This window comes from Rhododendron vialii, chromosome 7a (genome assembly GCF_030253575.1).
Source record: "Rhododendron vialii isolate Sample 1 chromosome 7a, ASM3025357v1".
In the NCBI taxonomy this organism is placed as follows: Eukaryota; Viridiplantae; Streptophyta; class Magnoliopsida; order Ericales; family Ericaceae; genus Rhododendron; species Rhododendron vialii.
In genome coordinates this window covers 27,256,216-27,272,698 of record NC_080563.1, presented here as the reverse complement: position 1 = coordinate 27,272,698, position 16,483 = coordinate 27,256,216, and the positions used below count along the sequence as shown (strand labels likewise).

Below are 16,483 nucleotides of genomic sequence, written 5' to 3'. Positions count from 1 at the left end.
CTCTTTTAGGTTCCCACACTATTTATGGGGTGTTTTGTTTATTTTCATGGCTTAAAGCCATTTCATCTGTCTGTAATTATATAACCGCTGATATATTGACTGCGTGGTTTGTCCTGGGTGTGCGCTGGTCCATTCCAGAGCCCAGAGGGTTGCAAACAAAGACTGTGAGTTCATGGTAAGTGGACTACGCCAGCGATGAGGTGGCGTGCGCAGGTTGCGTTAGTATGCAGTGGCCTGGCCGGTGCATACTGGTGCGATACCTGCTCACATCCCTTCAGAGCAGCATACTCCACCTTACTCAAACTGCTCTCGGTGCTTGTTTACAATCTATGATTATGATTGCAAGCAAATCATCCATAAAGCTTTTTGTCACATAAATTGCAACTTGTTACCGTTTTAATCCCCATTAACTGCTCCCCCGCCCTAACTGGCTAAAAAAGATGATCAAATGAGAGAAAAATGCAAAAGTTTTATAAAAATGCCTGAGTAGAGACCGATCTCTGGATTGGGCGATAGGGGTGCCATAAAACCCTTCCCCTCTCGTAAACTGGCTCCTGAACCTCAGATATCGAAGGTGACGACGGACCGGTCTACGCCTTTTTCAAAATCAAACAAACGTGGCAAACATTTTCGAGTTCGGTTCCTTGGGTGTTTTCACCACTAAAACCCCAGTGGCGACTCTGAATCGAGGCGTTTCGCCGCGCTTTCTCCGAAAAAGGGGCCGCGCCCAATCTTTTAAAATGGACCCAATCGAGCATTTTTGGGGCGCGTGCCCACAAATTGGGTTTCTATTATCCGATGGATAATAGTTCCCCTAACATTTATCGTCCAAAGGATAAAGAATAAAACCAAATCAATAAAAGAAATAATTAAACAATATCTAGTCTAGGGTTTGAAAAGGTTCAAAAGGTTCATCTAGTAACTAGGTAAGTTGGTTGCTTGGTTCCTCCAAGTAGTCGGTTAGAAACTAATTCGATTGGCCAAGTAGGGTTTCTAGTCGAGAGTTACCAATAACCAAAATCTAACTACGACGGAAAATAAGAAATCGTATAGCTACTCAAGAGAAAAATAAGTAATTCAAATAAAATTCAAATATTTAACGAAATTTTTATTGACCAAAATTGAGGGGCGTTACATTATCGTTCAGGTCATTGACTGCCAAAAATGATTCAGCACTAGGCATGTCATGCAACGGCACTGGGGATATGGTATTCTCATATATCGCCATTTGCATCTCCCTTTTTAGAAAAGGATCCACCATATCGTAAATAGAAAAACAAGAGCTCTGAATAGCACGAGCAGCATGTGCGCAAGGAATTCCTGACATCTGCCAAGCAAGACAACTGCAACTACGTGGGATCAGCTTGACTGCATAAAGTCGCCTAGTGTCATTAGCGACAATGAACTCGGTCGGCGAGGAGTTACGATGCGTAAATTTTTGAGCATATTATTGAGACTTCTTAATGTCATCCTCAATTTGTTTCCCAACCGGCAATTTCCATTTCCTAACCTCGGTATGCTTACGGAGCAACAACTTAGTGGTCTTGGACACATGTCCTGTTATAAATTGGATGATGTCCAATTCCCTTAATGGCAATATCCAAGAATTGAAACATTCAGCCAGATTTGTGTACATCTTGTCCCATCTCTTGTAAGGGAAAAATGCATTCGACCAGTGCTTTGGATTGTTATCTTCCACCCATTTTGAAAGATCAGGACAAATCCCATACAACTTGCCCAAATGATACTTGAATGAGTCTTCGGTCCTTGCATACGCAAAATCATTAACCACCTTTAGAGCCGTGTTCCGTCTTTCAGCTTTCAACCCCTTTGAGCTAGCAAACTTGCTGAAGTTTTCCTTTAGGTGACGGAGACACCATGAATTACAATCCCCGCCAAAAACCTTAATTATACTACTCAACAAAGAAGTGTTCCGATCGGTGACCAACACAACTTGAAGTCCTCCAATAACTTCGATAAGATTAATCAAGAACCATAACCAGTCTTCATCATTCTCACTCGACACAATGGCATATGCTAAGGGGTACAATCCATCGTCCGCATCATGTGCACTAGCCGATAGAACGTGGCCCCGATAGTATCCAGTCAAGAAACATGCGTCCAATTTCAAAACTGGCCTTAAATAACCTTTTCTGAATGCAGCAATAGAGCAACCATAAGAAACAAATAGTTGCTTGAACTTGCCTTCATTTGTCGACGTCCATATTGCTCTCGTGTTTGGTATGGCTTCAACAAGCGATCGACACATCCATGGGACTAGGTGGAAAGTCATCGAAAGAGGTCCCGTGATGGCTTCCTTTGCCTTTTCTTTCGCCCTCCATCCTTGACTGTAATTCAGACAACATTGGAAGGTATGCTCGAAGTCCCTGCAAATATCCCTCGGCAAATATCCAGGCTTGTCCACAATTCGGTTTTTGAAAAGCAAGCCCACTTGTTGACTGCGAAAGATCAACTTGTAATTACTAGCATCTTCTGCATTGTGTAGGTGTTCATTCCTAAACATTATGACATGAACCAAATCAGTGGAACCCTCACATTTTGCCGTAAGCTTCCAAGGACACCCCACTACTTTACATACCAATCGGTAGTACATTCTACTATTATCCAAGTAATTGAAGCTAAACTTGTTCGATGCAGCAAATAGTAGCACTGATTGCTTGAATAGGTCAGGGCTATCAAATAGTTGACCCTTCCCGGTTAATATCTCATTTGCATTTTTCGGCAAGTACGGTACCAACCCCATCTCTTGGCTACAACTATTGCTTACCTGACTGGGAGAAGGTACTGCCACTGTTCCTCCAGGCGAGCTAATGTTGTCAGTGACCATCGATTCCCTAACAAAATATATGACATTGGTTATTCAAATGCAAACAAATAAATTCCAAGTGTTAAATTAAGATGAAACAATTCATCTAACCTTGTAGAATTGTAAAAGGTTGGGATATTGTCATTATTTTGTCCTATATCTTCTACGAACAAGTCGACATCATCTTCGTTCAGGTGGAACAACATTGCAACACCGTTGTCATCATTCAATGTTACATACTTCGTCTTGTCCCTCTTTGTGTTATAGAAGTACAATTTACCTTCCAAATTCATGTTAAGGGCACCACAAACCTTCTCACGTAACTCATTTATTTTACTTCCTTCCTCAAGTAGAACAGCTACACACGTCCCACCGTTGTACAAGAAGGTGCCATTGGCATTTAACTTTCGTTTCCCACCCCAGTAGCAAAAACCTGTCAATGTTTTCTTTTCCGCATTCTCCATAACCTAAAAAGAAAATGTACCTAATGTATTTAATTCATGACCCAACTTATGTACACCACAACACAATAAAGTTATTACATTTCGTGTCAAACCACACAGATACAGATACAACAATATTAGATTAACATACACAACCATTAACCGTGTCAACAATTTACATACACAAAATATTACCAAGTTTGTAATTTACATCCAACAAATTACCAAGTTAGTAATTTACATCTTAACATTATGGCATTTCAACCCATGAAACTCAATGAGGCAACGCAATTCCCTCATCCCAAACCCCATAATTAAAAAAAATGCTTCCGCCTACAAGAACCAGCAGTGCAACCAGCAATTTCATCCAAATATTTCTTTCCATTGTCCTAGCCTCCTTAATTTTCTTTCTTTCAATTCTCTTCATCTCCATAATCTTCCACTCACAAACTTAAGTCATGTTATCAAACTCTTTTGCCTTATCCTCATACTCTTGAGCCTTCTTCTCGTACTCCTTGGCTTTGTCCTCAAAGAAGTTGGCTTTCTCTCGTATATACTTAATCTGGTCATATAACTTGCCTATTGTTTCCTTTTGTTCCAGAATAACAGCCTTGCAACGCTTGCATATGGGATCATCAACCCATTCGAAGAAACTGCAACGGTTTGGATCCTACAAAATATACCATCAAATGACACTAAGCCCTTTCTCTCCTCAAAGAATGAACTAAACAACAAGTGAACATAAACTTACCGGATATTTAGGACACCCAAGAAACCTCCTACCAGGATTCAAATTAGTTCCAGAAGGCTTCAAAACAACTTCATCACCACAAAGGCACTTTCTCGTCAAACTACAACCTGAACTAACTGAACTCGAGGACATATCCTTCAACAATGATCGAATACCATCAACCACAATTGTTATTTTAAAACTTCCCTAATCTAAGTCCATTTCCACAATAGTTTTTTGTTTTCCACCTTCCCATCGTCAATGTACAGTTGTCTAGGGAGAAAGTTTTTTAAGGAACACTAGTCTGCTGCATAGAGCGAAACAAAAGTTCTTATAAGGAGTTACGTTAGGTAACTTAAAAGAGCAACTATTATATTTTCAGCAAAAAAACATGTTACATGACTTGAACAAGAACCACATTTCATACATATCAACACACCTTTGTAAAGGGACAACCATTGAAATGAGTTAAAATATAAGTCACTGCCCTGGAGCATCCATTCTTGCATACAGAGCAACAAATTTTCTTACAAGGAGTAAGATTAGGCAACTTAAAGAGCAAGTATTATATTTTCAGCAAAAAAACATGTTACATGACTTGAACAAGAACCACATTTCATATAGAGCAACACATCTTTGAAAATGGACAACACACATTGTATCTTTCTGCTGTACAAACTACAATTTCCACGAAGGGGGAGGGAGGTAGGAAGGGAAAGTAACCTTATGCCAGATTAAGGTGATAGCCCAGAATCATCTCATGGCTACACTTAACAATAATTCCATCCCACCCTAAGAAATAGATAAGCATATATTAAAGGAGTAACTCATAGTAATCTATATTTCCTTCTTTCTCTCATCCATGGGTGTTTATATTATTAACTTCTCTTTTTAGACATAGGCGTTGGTTATATTTTAATAGAGATCAAATTTCACAAGAAAAAGACAAAAACTAGAGTTTCTTAGTAGGGGGTAGGACATAGAAACCATTTTGGGAGCACAAAAATTTCATACAATTTTATTTGGAAAATTAAACTAATAGATTTCAAAGAGATGAAAGATAGAGGAACTAACAGCTTCCTGTCCTTCCAGCACAGGAAAAAAATGGGGAGTAATACAAACAAAATATGGACATCCACCTACTCAATAACCAATTCTAGGGTTTCCTTAACCTTTTCTCCAAAAAGTATAGGTTTTTATTAACTTTGCATCAATCAACCGAAAAAGAGAATCCATATTTGGCCAAGTTGGACGACATGTCTGCCTCTGAACACAACTTCCAGATTATAGAGACTCATCATTTCGTTGGTCAAAAACAATGCCAATGTCCATTGTTTTCCCAAAACCAAACCTAGTAGTACTTATCCTTGTCCACATATTTCCTTTACAGAAACAAATAGACAACACATGCAAAACCATTCTTATGACCTGAACAACTATTGTCCTTTCGAATTAATTCGTTTTGAACTTTAAAAAGTTACAAACTTGGATACATAGGTTTGCAGATAACATAAACAAGCATTGAAACAGTAGTAATGTCATCAAAACAACTTGATAGTATCAATCTAAAGTTACACCAAGGAAGAAAAACAAATAAATAGCATTCAACGAATGCCCATCAATGAATGGCATCAGTTCTATTTGTACCAAAGCTAGTGAAGAGTTTCCATCACACTAATCCTGCGCAAAATGTCCATTGTCCAACTATAGAGCAAAGGGCACACATGAGAATTGGAACAAAGAGTTAAACTTAAAACCAGTTCAAAAAACCAAAACAGCCTCAACAGTTACACATATAGTTCATAGATCAGATTTTTTAGAAAGGAAAAAAGCAAGTGCTACAACATACAAACAAAGGACCTGAACACAATAACACCATAACAAAGAGGCCACTCTCTCATACATGAAAAAAACCAAATTGCTTGCAAACAGAGACACATGGACGAAATGAGAGAAGAGAAAAGAGAGAAAACTGCAAAGAAAATTGAAACACCCAAAACATTCCTTACCAGATGCGTACAGCTACGAACTCGCTTGGTCAGGGAGAAGACACTGCTTCTTCTTCGGTGGAATGGAGAAAGGACTATAGCTTACAGAGAGATGAAGTGAGAGAGGAAGAAAAGGTGAAGGAGAATGGTCGTTGCAGCAAACGAGCAGAGGCGGAACCCTCCCCTGTAGGTCTTTCCTCTTCAGCAGCGTACGAGGGAAGGATGGAATGAGAGAACAGTGGCTGGGATTCAAAATTGGGGAAATTTAGGGTTTCTTTCAGCAAGGGCATATTAGTCATTCTAGGTTGCCCTCTCCATGTATAGGGGATTATTTGTCTCCTTCTCATGTCCAGATGAATTCAGGAAAAAGTGGTCCATGAACTGGGCAATATTTGCCCCTTGTTCCACTGTTTCGTTATTTCCCCTTATATGTATTCCGATGAAGTATTTAACGATATTTTATCCAAGATTACCCTAACGGTTATCGTCCAATGGACCATAGCTACTAGGGTACTTCCATTATTAAAATAATCGAAAAGTACTTTTAAAGTAATTATAAAAGTTTATTTTTAAAAGTTCATAGTACTTTGTTCAAATCTTTCAAAAATCCTTTTATTATAAAGAATTGGGTTTCTATTATCCAATGGATAATAGTTCCCCTAACTTTTATCGTCCAAAGGATAAAGAATAAAACCAAAACAATAAAAGAAACTAATTAAACAATTTCTAGTCTAGGGTTTGAAAAGGTTCAAAAGGTTCAAGATGGGCAAAATGGTCCATCTACGGTTAGGGAAAAGTAACTAGGTGACTTCCTAGTTTGGTTTCTCCAACAAGCCGGTTAGAAGCTAACTAGACTTGCTAAGTAGGACTTAAAAGTCAAGAAACGATCCTTGAGGGGCTAAAGTGTAATTATGATCAACTACCGGAAAAATAAAAGAAAATCAAAGCAATCAAGCAATTTAAATAATAACTTGAATAATAAATAACTTTTTATTTATTAAAATTCAGAGTTATTACAACCTATCCCGCTTAAACAATTTCGTCCTCGAAATTAGGTGCACGCTCGGATTCGAACAGGTGAGGGTAATTCATTTTCATGGTTTCTTCCCTTTCCCATGTGGTCTCTCCAGCTCCTCGGTGCTTCCACAAAACTCGCACCAACTTGATGGTCTTGTTTCGGATCACCTTCTCACTTTGGTCTTGAATCTCTATTGGCTCTTCTTCGTATGTCGCGTCTTCTTCGATAGTGATGTCTTCCCAATTGAGAACATGAGTGGGTAAGGCTAGATACTTGCGAAGCATGGAAACGTGAAACACGTTATGCACTTGGTCCAGCTGGGGTGGTAGTGCCAGGCGGTATGCAACCTTCCCGATCTTCTCCACGATGTAAAATGGTCCGATGAAGCGCAGAGACAACTTCCCCTTTTTCCCAAATCAGATAACTCCCTTCTTTGGTCTGATCTTCAAGAATACATGATCTCCCACAGCAAAGGTTAATGGTCGGCTTCTCTTATCCGCATAACTCTTCTGTCGGCTCTGAGCGGTCTGGATCCTTTGCCTGATGGTCTTGACCTTTTCCGTGGTATCTCGTACTATGTCAGGCCCGATCAATCCTGTCTCCCCAGCATCGGTCCAACAGACTGGAGATCGGCAGGGTCGACCGTATAGAGCTTCATATGGTGCCATCCCAATGCTTGCTTGATAGCTATTGTTGTAGGCGAACTCCACCAACGGTAAATGCTGCTCCCAATTTCCAGAGAAATCCAAGGCGCAGGCTCTCAGCATATCTTCCAGGGTCTAAATAGTTCTCTCCGTTTGTCCGTCTGTTTGGGGGTGAAAGGCCATGCTAAGCCTCACGTCCGTTCCCAATGCTTTCTGCAATCCTTTCCAAAAGTGTGATACAAAACGTGGGTCTCTGTCAGATACTGTCGAGATTGGTACTCCATGGAGGCGTACGATTTCTCAAATGTACAACATGCTTAGTTGCTCCATGTTTTCTGTCATCTTGACAGGCAGAAGTGTGCAAACTTGGTGAGTCGATCTACGATCACCCAGATGGCTGTGTTGGACTTGGCAGATTTTGGCAGTCCAGTCACGAAATCCATCGAGATGTGCTCCCACTTCCAAGTCGGTATTGGTAAGGGTTGAAGATCTCCTCCAGGTTTCTGATGCTCAGCCTTGACTTGTTGACACACCAAACAGGTAGATACGAACCGTGCTACATCCTTCTTCATTCCTTCCCACCAGTACGTTCTTCGCAAGTCGTGATACATCTTTGTACCGCTAGGGTGAACTGCGAAGTTCGAATGGTGAGCTACTCAGAGTACGTCTTCTCGAAGGGTTCCAATATTAGGTACGAATACTTTCCCTTTGAATCTTAGGCTGTTATTCTCCTCGATAGTCCATCCTGGCACTGCCTTTCCTTCTCTGATTCGATGTCGGACGAACTCACAGTTCTGCTTGAAGGTTTGGGCTAGTAAGATTTCCTGATGAAGTGCTGGCTCTGCAACTAGAGCATACAGTCGAGCGTTTCCGCTTTTTGATGATGATCGCAGGTTGAACTCGTTAAGGGTGTCCACCATCTCCCATTCCTTGATGGCAGTCTTGACCTTCTGTGCTCTGTCTTTTCGACTCAGAGCGTCGGCTACCACGTTAGCCTTGCCGGGGTGATACTGGAGCTAAACTTGTAGTCCTCCAAGTATTCCATCCATCGGCGCTGCCTCAGGTTCAATTCCTTCTGAGTGAACAGGTATTTGAGGCTCTTATGGTCGGTGAAAACTTTGAATTGTTCTCCCCACAGATAGTATCGCCAAGATTTGAGGGCGAACACTACTGCGGCCAATTCTAGGTCATGGGTAGGATAATTCTTCTCGTGAGGTCGAAGTTGTCGAGATCCGTAGGCTACGACCCTCCCATTCTGCATCAGCACGCATCCCAAGCCATCTCTCGAAGCGTCGCAATAAACAGTATAATCTACTCCTCGTTCAGGGACGATAATTACCGATGCGTTGGTCAGTCTTTTCTTCAATTCTTGGAAAGATTTCTCGCAGGCTTCATTCCAATCCAGCTTCACTCCTTTTTGAGTCAACTTGGTCATTGGTTTGGCCAAGGTTGAGAAGTCCGGGATGAATCTTCGGTAATACCCAGCCAATCCTAGGAAACTCCTGATTTCGAACACTGAGGTCGGCTGTTTCCAGTTCAGCACTGCTTCGACCTTGCCTTCGTCCACTGCAATCCCTTCCTTGGATACTACATGTCCCAAGAACTTAACCACTTCTAGCCAAAACTCGCATTTACTTGCCTTGGCATAGAGTTGGTTATCTCGAAGTACTTGTAGCGCTATCCGAAGGTGCTCTTCGTGCTCCTCCTTGTTGGTAGAGTATATCAATATATCATCAATGAACACCACTACAAACTTGTCTAAGTAGGGTTGGAAGATCTTGTTCATGAGACACATGAATACTGCCGGAGCATTGGTCAACCCGAATGGCATTACTACAAACTCGTAGTGGCCGTATCTGGTATGAAAAGCCGTCTTGGCAATATCCTCGTCTCGAATCCGTAATTGATGATAGCCTGATCGGAGATCAATTTTAGAGAAGCAGGTTGCTCCTCTTAATTGATCAAAAAGGTCATCGATCCTAGGCAACGGATATCGATTCTTGATGGTGACTTGGTTCAACTTCCTTTAGTCGATACATAATCGCAGCGTCCCTTCCTTCTTTTTCACGAACAGAGCAGGTGCCCCCCATGGTGAAGTACTCGGCCTAATAAATCCCTTATCCAATAGCTCCTGTAACTGGGTCTTGAGCTCCTTTAGTTCGGCCGGGGCCATTCGGTATGGCGCCATCGAGATTGGTGCCGTTCCCGGTTGAAGTTCTATGGAGAAGTCTATCTCCCTTGGAGGTGGTAAGCCAGGAAGTTCCTCAGGGAAAACATCGGCATATTCGCACACGATGTGAGGTAGTCCTAACTCCATCCTGTCAGTTTCTTCCATTTGGAGACTAGCTAGCCATCCAAATAGTTGATTCTGCCACCTAGATCTTTTCATTGTCAAACTCGCTGCTTCTCTATCCCCCTTAAAATAGAAATGAGTTCCCTCTAGAGTGTAGGCCGTCACTGTCTTCTGATGACAGTCTATGACTGCTCGATGAGCAGATAGCCAGTCCATGCCTAGAATTACGTCAAAATCCACCATGTCGATCATTCTGAGATCGCAAGTCAGGCGCAGGTTGGCTACCTCTAACTCGCACCCTCTACACACTAATTTAACAGTTATGCTCCCTCCCATTGGCGATACTACTTTCGTACTTTTGCTAAGGGGTTCCGTTTCTAGTGCTAAGGCAGATACGCAAGTGGTAGATATAAACGAGTGCGATGCTCCAGAATCAAATAAAGCTTGTACACAGGTGCTATACAATAGTAGTGTACCTTGGATCACAGAGGGATCCTGCTCCTGCTCCTCAGCCTGTAGAGCAAAGATACGTCCTCCTGTGCCTTGCTGGGTTCCAATGGGCTGTTTTCCCTTGTTCTGCCCGTTCAGCTACTGTGTTGGACCTCCAGGGTTCTGCTTCACAAAGCTGGCCTGCCTGGGCTGTTGAGCCTTCTGATTCCAAAAGCTCCCATTCCTCTCTTTCTGGGGCTGGGGGCACTCACGCCTGTAGTGACCCATGGCCTGGCAGTTGAAGCACTGGACCGTTGCTCTGTTCTGGCTGCCCCTCTGCGGTTCACCATGCCGGGATGCAGTAGTCCTCCAGGGTTGGTTGTTTTGCGCTGGGGTGAAAGGCTTGGTCAGGTAGGGTCCGCGGTTGTTGTTGGATGGCTGCGTTCGGATCGGCCCGCCAGTGTTGCCCGTCGCCTTCCTCCATCGAGTTTTGAAGTCAGCCTCTTCGCTTTCCAGGCGGAGAGCACACTGAACCACACCATTACAGGTGGTAAAAGCTTGTGCCACTACGGCCCTTCGAGCGGTAGTCAACCCCCACTCGAATCTTCTTGCCTTACTATCTTAGGTTGCCACAGCGGTTGGGGCGTAACGGGATAGCTCCTCAAATTTGACCACGTACTGGGTCACGGTCATCGTCCCTTGTTTCAGGTTCATAAATTCCTGCTCCTTGGCTAGGCGAAGGGGTGTAGGGAAGTATTTGTCGAGGAATAGGGTTTCAAACTCGGCAAATGTCATGGTGGCGATGGCATGGGTGGCCTCCATTAACTCCCACCAATAGCGGGCTTCTCCCTTCAGCTGGTAAGTAGCTAAGGCCACTCGGTCCCCGTTCTGGGTGATCTCCAAGGTGTCCAGGATCACCTTGGTTTCTTTCAGCCAGGCTTCCGCCATGGTAGGGTTAGGATCTCCGTTGAAGGTCGGGGGTCGACGCTTGCAAAATTCATTCATTGCCCGGGTTCGGGTCATTGGTCCATCATCACGATTCTGGTCATGGCGGTTAGCATTTAGAGCAGTTACAAGTGCTCGCATGACTTGAGCTAGATCGGTGTTAGTGTTAGAGGATTCACCATTCTCGTACCCTAGTCCGCTGCGTCGGTTCACCATCTACGAGTAAAAATTGTAAAGGGGCGATTTAGTCTACTTATGAATTTCGCCATTTATCAATTAATATGCAACAGTATTTTCAAAAACAAAGCAAACTTTTCATAGATTAGCAAGAAATTACAATCATAGAGTTCTACTATAAAACAAGTAGACTGAAAACAAGATTCTAAATACAAGTTGTAACGATGGTTCTTCTAGCCTTGGTGCTTTCAAGGCAACTCAAGCTATCCGAATCTTATTCTAATACTACTACCCTACTGACGGGGCGGAATGAGTCCGAATAACTCTCTCAGCTGCTCCATCCATTCCTTCTCCCGGATCTCGAGCCAACGCTCTCCCTCTCGGCGAATCTTCTCAGCAAGTTCCCTAAGCGGTGAGTCCTGAGGATCGAGTGTCAAGTACTGCTCCTCACTGGTGTAGGGTGTCACAACTATCTCGTATAGCTGTTCATCGGTCTCGGGGTCGCGGACTCCCAAGTGTGGGATGGGAATGGGGCTCTCGGGTGATATCAAAGTCTTGTAGTACAGCAGGTCTGCTACGGTGATACGGCAATTCATATCTACAACAAGGAAAGTTATATATTAGACTTAAGATGGTAGGGGGAAATCGCACGCACATACATAAACAATGACCAAGTCTAACAGAAAACACAAGTCTTTCATTACTTAATAAACAAGTACAACATAGAAGGCTTACTAGCCACAACTTCCAACTAGAACTGATTACATCAAAAAGGTCCAACTACTTCTTAAGCCTTCCTAACTATTCTAGAAAATACTAGGAAATTCCATCCGATATGCGCCTATGTCGGTCTCGAAAGGTGGTGGTGGCACATCTCCGGAGTTAGTGGTTATATCCATGACTTCGGGCTCTGCTCCTAGGAATGCTACTTCTTCCTCATCGGATTCCCAATTCTCTAAGTCCTCGTCGTCGGTCGGTGCATCGAGATCTGGTCCTTGCATCGCTTGCTGCCAATCTTCTTCGTCGCTGAACTCTTCGGGGTCCTCTTCCGGTTCTTCCATAGGTTCTTCTTCCTCCGGATCTTCCTCGGGATCTTCTTCGGGTTCTCCCGCAATCATGTTGATGGGCGGGATCATTGGAATTTGGGCGAGGGCTGCTCCCGCATCGTCCTCTCCATTTCCCTCAATCAAGAATTCCACATCGTTGGGAGGTGCTATTTGGACTAGGACGGGTGCTGCTTCGGCATCATCTCCTCCCTCGGGAAGTATGATAGAGCCATGTTCTCGGTAGTAGTCATTGGTGTAGGGAAAGGCATATGGAAAGTAAGGATCTTCTATTAGCTGGTTCATTATTGACCTTAAGGTACTTGCGAGATGGTGTGCTTCGGCTAGCAGGTTGATTTGGTAGGAGCTCAAGTGATTCATCTACAAGGAAAGATTTCTATTAGCCAAGTTTTTGAAGGGAAGTTTTTTTTTTTTTTTTTTAGTAAAAACTTAGAGAAAACTTTTTAGGTTTCTACATTCCACATTCGATTCTTGATTTAAGTCATCATCCAATTGTTCGGGAATTCCCAGCTCGGCTGTACTGCCAATTTCCGTGCCTTGCTTCAATCCGAAGATTGTTTTGACAGAATTCCACCCAATTTGGGACGGTAAACTTAAACTCAATTCACGTTTGTACAACGGTCAAACTTATCTCGTGGTTCTACCCATTCTACCCATGGCCGAGGTTTTGAACCTAAAGCTCTGATACCAAGTTGTAACGCCCCGAATTTTAGGTACGTTAAATAAGTAATTTTATTGAAAAAGAAACTGAGTCGAGCTCTTTATTACAACAAAACTTAAAAGAAGTACTTTTATTACGAACGGAAGGGAACTAAGGTTCCTAACTACTGCTCCGCTTGTTCTTCCATCCGGGCTAGCTCTTCGGCTCCAAAGGCCTCCAAGGTGTAAAGTTCACCATGTTCATCTATGAAGTCTGACATATTATACCGGTGTTGCCTCTAATATAATAGGCCAGGGTCACCAAAAAAGGCAACACCGTGAGCTTAAACGCTCAATAGAATAATCCAAACCCTCTAACCCTTAACTTCCAACGATATAACACATAGTCAAAGAATTTCCTCATAGCATGCTTATCTAGCCAATTTAACTAACAACGACACATTCGTATAACTAACAACGACACATTCGTATACGATAAACAATCAACGTTGGTGTCCAAGATTTGTGAGTTTCTCCTACAGGACTCCTCGTAAACCGTGTCAACATTTTCCACATTTCATAAACTCATCACCTTTTCAAAAACTCGTTTTTAACACACCCAACCTCGGTTCCGCCGTTCCGGTCTCCCGAGTATCCTCACAATGGTTCCGTCGTCCCGGGCTCCCATTGGCACACATTGCATTGGCTCCCGTAACGCGGATAACCAAGCCACACACCCAACCTCGGTTCCGCCGTTCCGGTCTCCCGAGTATCCTCACAATGGTTCCGCCGTCCCGGTCTCCCATTGGCACACAAAACACACACCACACAATGGGCTACTACGTTCGGCCACATTGCGGTTTCCAAAACATTTCATACCCTTCAAAACACGCCTTTTCATAAACCACACCCTAGATGTCATGTTTCTATTTTCTTGATTTTCGTGTCTCGTTCTCATGCATGGACTCCGTGGTGGGACTTTTTCATATACGATATCATTCATGGTAATATTCAATCTAGCAAGATCATCCATTTTAAACTAATTGACATGCTTGAATCACTTAATAATGAACATCATGCATTTCATACGTTTCCAACAAAAGATAACATTATCTACTTTAAATGAAATGATTAAAGATACTTCCTAATGAACTTATATTTGGGTACAAGACTATACTTGGGAAGGTAGGTAAGGATAACTACTTGGGATGGAAGATAAGGAGATCCTACCTTGCTTCTTGGCGGTAGTAGTCGGCTATGAAGATTTGGTCGTCGATTTTGGAATTCGGCGGCGTAACGGCGTCGGTTTGTTTCGAAAGGAAAAGAGTTGTACTTTCTTTTCCTAGAAACAATTTACTAACTTTAACTAAGCTACTTTAAGGATCTAGAAGTGGTTTTGAAAGTGGTTTGGTGGTTTCTCTCAAGAACTCTCAAGAACACAAGAAAACTAAAACTTTGGAAGCAAGAACACTTAGAATTTCTAGAGAGAAGGAAGAGCAATGGTTGGAGGTGTGAGTTCAAAGCTTGGAGTGAGCTTCTATTTATAGGCAAACTCTCCCTCTCTCTCTCCTTTGGCCGGCCCCCTCTCTCTCTCTCTAAGTCTCACTTCTCTTTCACATGTCAAGGTTGATTGAAAGGTTGGAGGCTAATTGGTAGGCTTGCATGGCTAGGTTAGTCCTTGGATGGGATTTTGGAAGATTTGTTGGAAGATTTGGAGACAATGGTACAAGATTCTTGTGTTAAACAATTGAAAGATGTACAAAGGAGGACAATGGAGTTAAGATTTGGCTAGGAAGAGAAATCACCAAAGATTTGAAGTACATTGGAAGACCAATGTCAAGGTACACATCAATTCCTCTCCTTTCTCCTTCTCTCTCTCTCCCTCTCTCTCCCTCTCGGCTCCTCTCTCCTCTCTCTCCCCTCTCTCTCTCTCTCTCATGTACTAACTATATACATATGTACTACAATGCAAGAGTAAAATATATGTACTTTTGTACAAAAAGATCAAGTAGTCTTTAAAAGGTCAAGATTTTCTCAATAAACAAATAAATGGGTACAAGTGTACTAAGGCAAATTACATCATCCAAGTACTTATATAAATATATACATATGTACTAATGTACTCTAGGGTTAAAAGGGTCAAGATTCTCCCATAAAATTAATACAAAAAGTACTAGTACTTAATTATTATAATAGTGTACTTTGTACTTCCGGGAATCTTAACAAAATATTAGTTTAATAGGACAAGTACATAGTTGAAAGATGGACCTATAACCCAATGGATAACAAATCTCCTAACGGTTAATAACCAATGGATAATAAAGGACGGGTACTTTAAATAATAAATTAAGTCTTTTAAAAAAAAACTACAAGTCCTTTGTAATTACACGTGTGTGTGTGTGTGTGTGTGTGTGTGTGTGTGTATATATATATATATATATATATATATAACAATTATAATAATGAAAAGGCTATTGTCCAATGGGTAAAGATTACCCTAACGGTTATCGTCCAATGGACCATAGCTACTAGGGTACTTCCATTAGTAAAATAATCGAAAAGTACTTTTAAAGTAATTATAAAAGTTTATTTTTAAAAGATCATAGTACTTTGTTCAAATCTTTCCAAAATCATTTTATTATAAAGAATTGAGTTTCTATTATCCAATGGATAATAGTTCCCCTAACTTTTATCGTCCAAAGGATAAAGAATAAAACCAAAACAATAAAAGAAACTAATTAAACAATTTCTAGTCTAGGGTTTGAAAAGGTTCAAGATGGGCAAAATGGTCCATCTACGGTTAGGGAAAAGTAACTAGGTGACTTCCTAGTTTGGTTTCTCCAACAAGCCGATTAGAAGCTAGCTAGACTTGCTAAGTAGGACTTAAAAGTCAAGAAACGATCCTTGAGGGGCTAAAGTGTAATTATGATCAACTACTGGAAAAATAAAAAAAAAATCAAAGCAATCAAGCAATTTAAATAATAACTTGAATAATAAATAACTTTTTATTTATTAAAATTCAGAGTTATTACAGTATAGGTATAGGGTTAGGGTAGAATGACACACCTCTCTAAGTTAGAGTCCCTTTGTATTTATAGACCTTACTTTGCTTGGCCTCCAAGCTATCGTGTGGAGGGTATACTCGGGTAACCGCCTCGGGTGACATCATATGTGACGAATGGGATAAGGCGGTTATGGAGCACATAGCCAGGTCAGACCCCAATGATTATCTTCCTGGCATAACCGTCTGGGGCCCTCATGGTGTAACTACCTTTCTTCAAGTGGC

The 16,483-nt window shown here is 41.9% G+C and overlaps 2 protein-coding genes across 2 annotated transcripts; both read right to left on the bottom strand.

Moving 5' to 3' along the window:
* Window positions 1–1,447: 1,447 nt before the first annotated feature.
* Window positions 1,448–3,351, bottom strand: LOC131332847 (uncharacterized). Its single transcript, XM_058367156.1, has 2 exons — window positions 2,939–3,351; window positions 1,448–2,855 (listed from the first exon to the last, which is right to left on the bottom strand). Exons 1-2 carry the CDS (start codon window positions 3,289–3,291, stop codon window positions 1,448–1,450), a joined length of 1,761 nt encoding a protein of 586 aa, XP_058223139.1. The 5' UTR covers window positions 3,292–3,351.
* A 370-nt stretch (window positions 3,352–3,721) lies between these two features.
* On the bottom strand, window positions 3,722–4,153 carry LOC131332846 (uncharacterized protein At4g04775-like). The gene is made up of 2 exons (XM_058367155.1): window positions 4,022–4,153; window positions 3,722–3,940 (listed from the first exon to the last, which is right to left on the bottom strand). The coding sequence occupies exons 1-2, from the start codon at window positions 4,151–4,153 to the stop codon at window positions 3,722–3,724; spliced, it is 351 nt and encodes a 116-aa protein (XP_058223138.1).
* Between the last annotated feature and the right edge of the window lie 12,330 nt (window positions 4,154–16,483).

What these genes read in the sequence shown, in the direction of transcription:
- LOC131332847 (XM_058367156.1), bottom strand. Translation starts at nt 3,291, where the DNA reads ATGGAGAATGCGGAAAAGAAAACATTGACAGGTTTTTGCTACTGGGGT. An exon ending in ACCTTTTACAATTCTACAAG is followed by an intron (nt 2,856 to 2,938) that starts GTTAGATGAATT and finishes ATATTTTGTTAG; the next exon opens with GGAATCGATGGTCACTGACA.
- LOC131332846 (XM_058367155.1), bottom strand. Translation starts at nt 4,153, where the DNA reads ATGTCCTCGAGTTCAGTTAGTTCAGGTTGTAGTTTGACGAGAAAGTGC. An exon ending in TTGGGTGTCCTAAATATCCG is followed by an intron (nt 3,941 to 4,021) that starts GTAAGTTTATGT and finishes TATATTTTGTAG; the next exon opens with GATCCAAACCGTTGCAGTTT.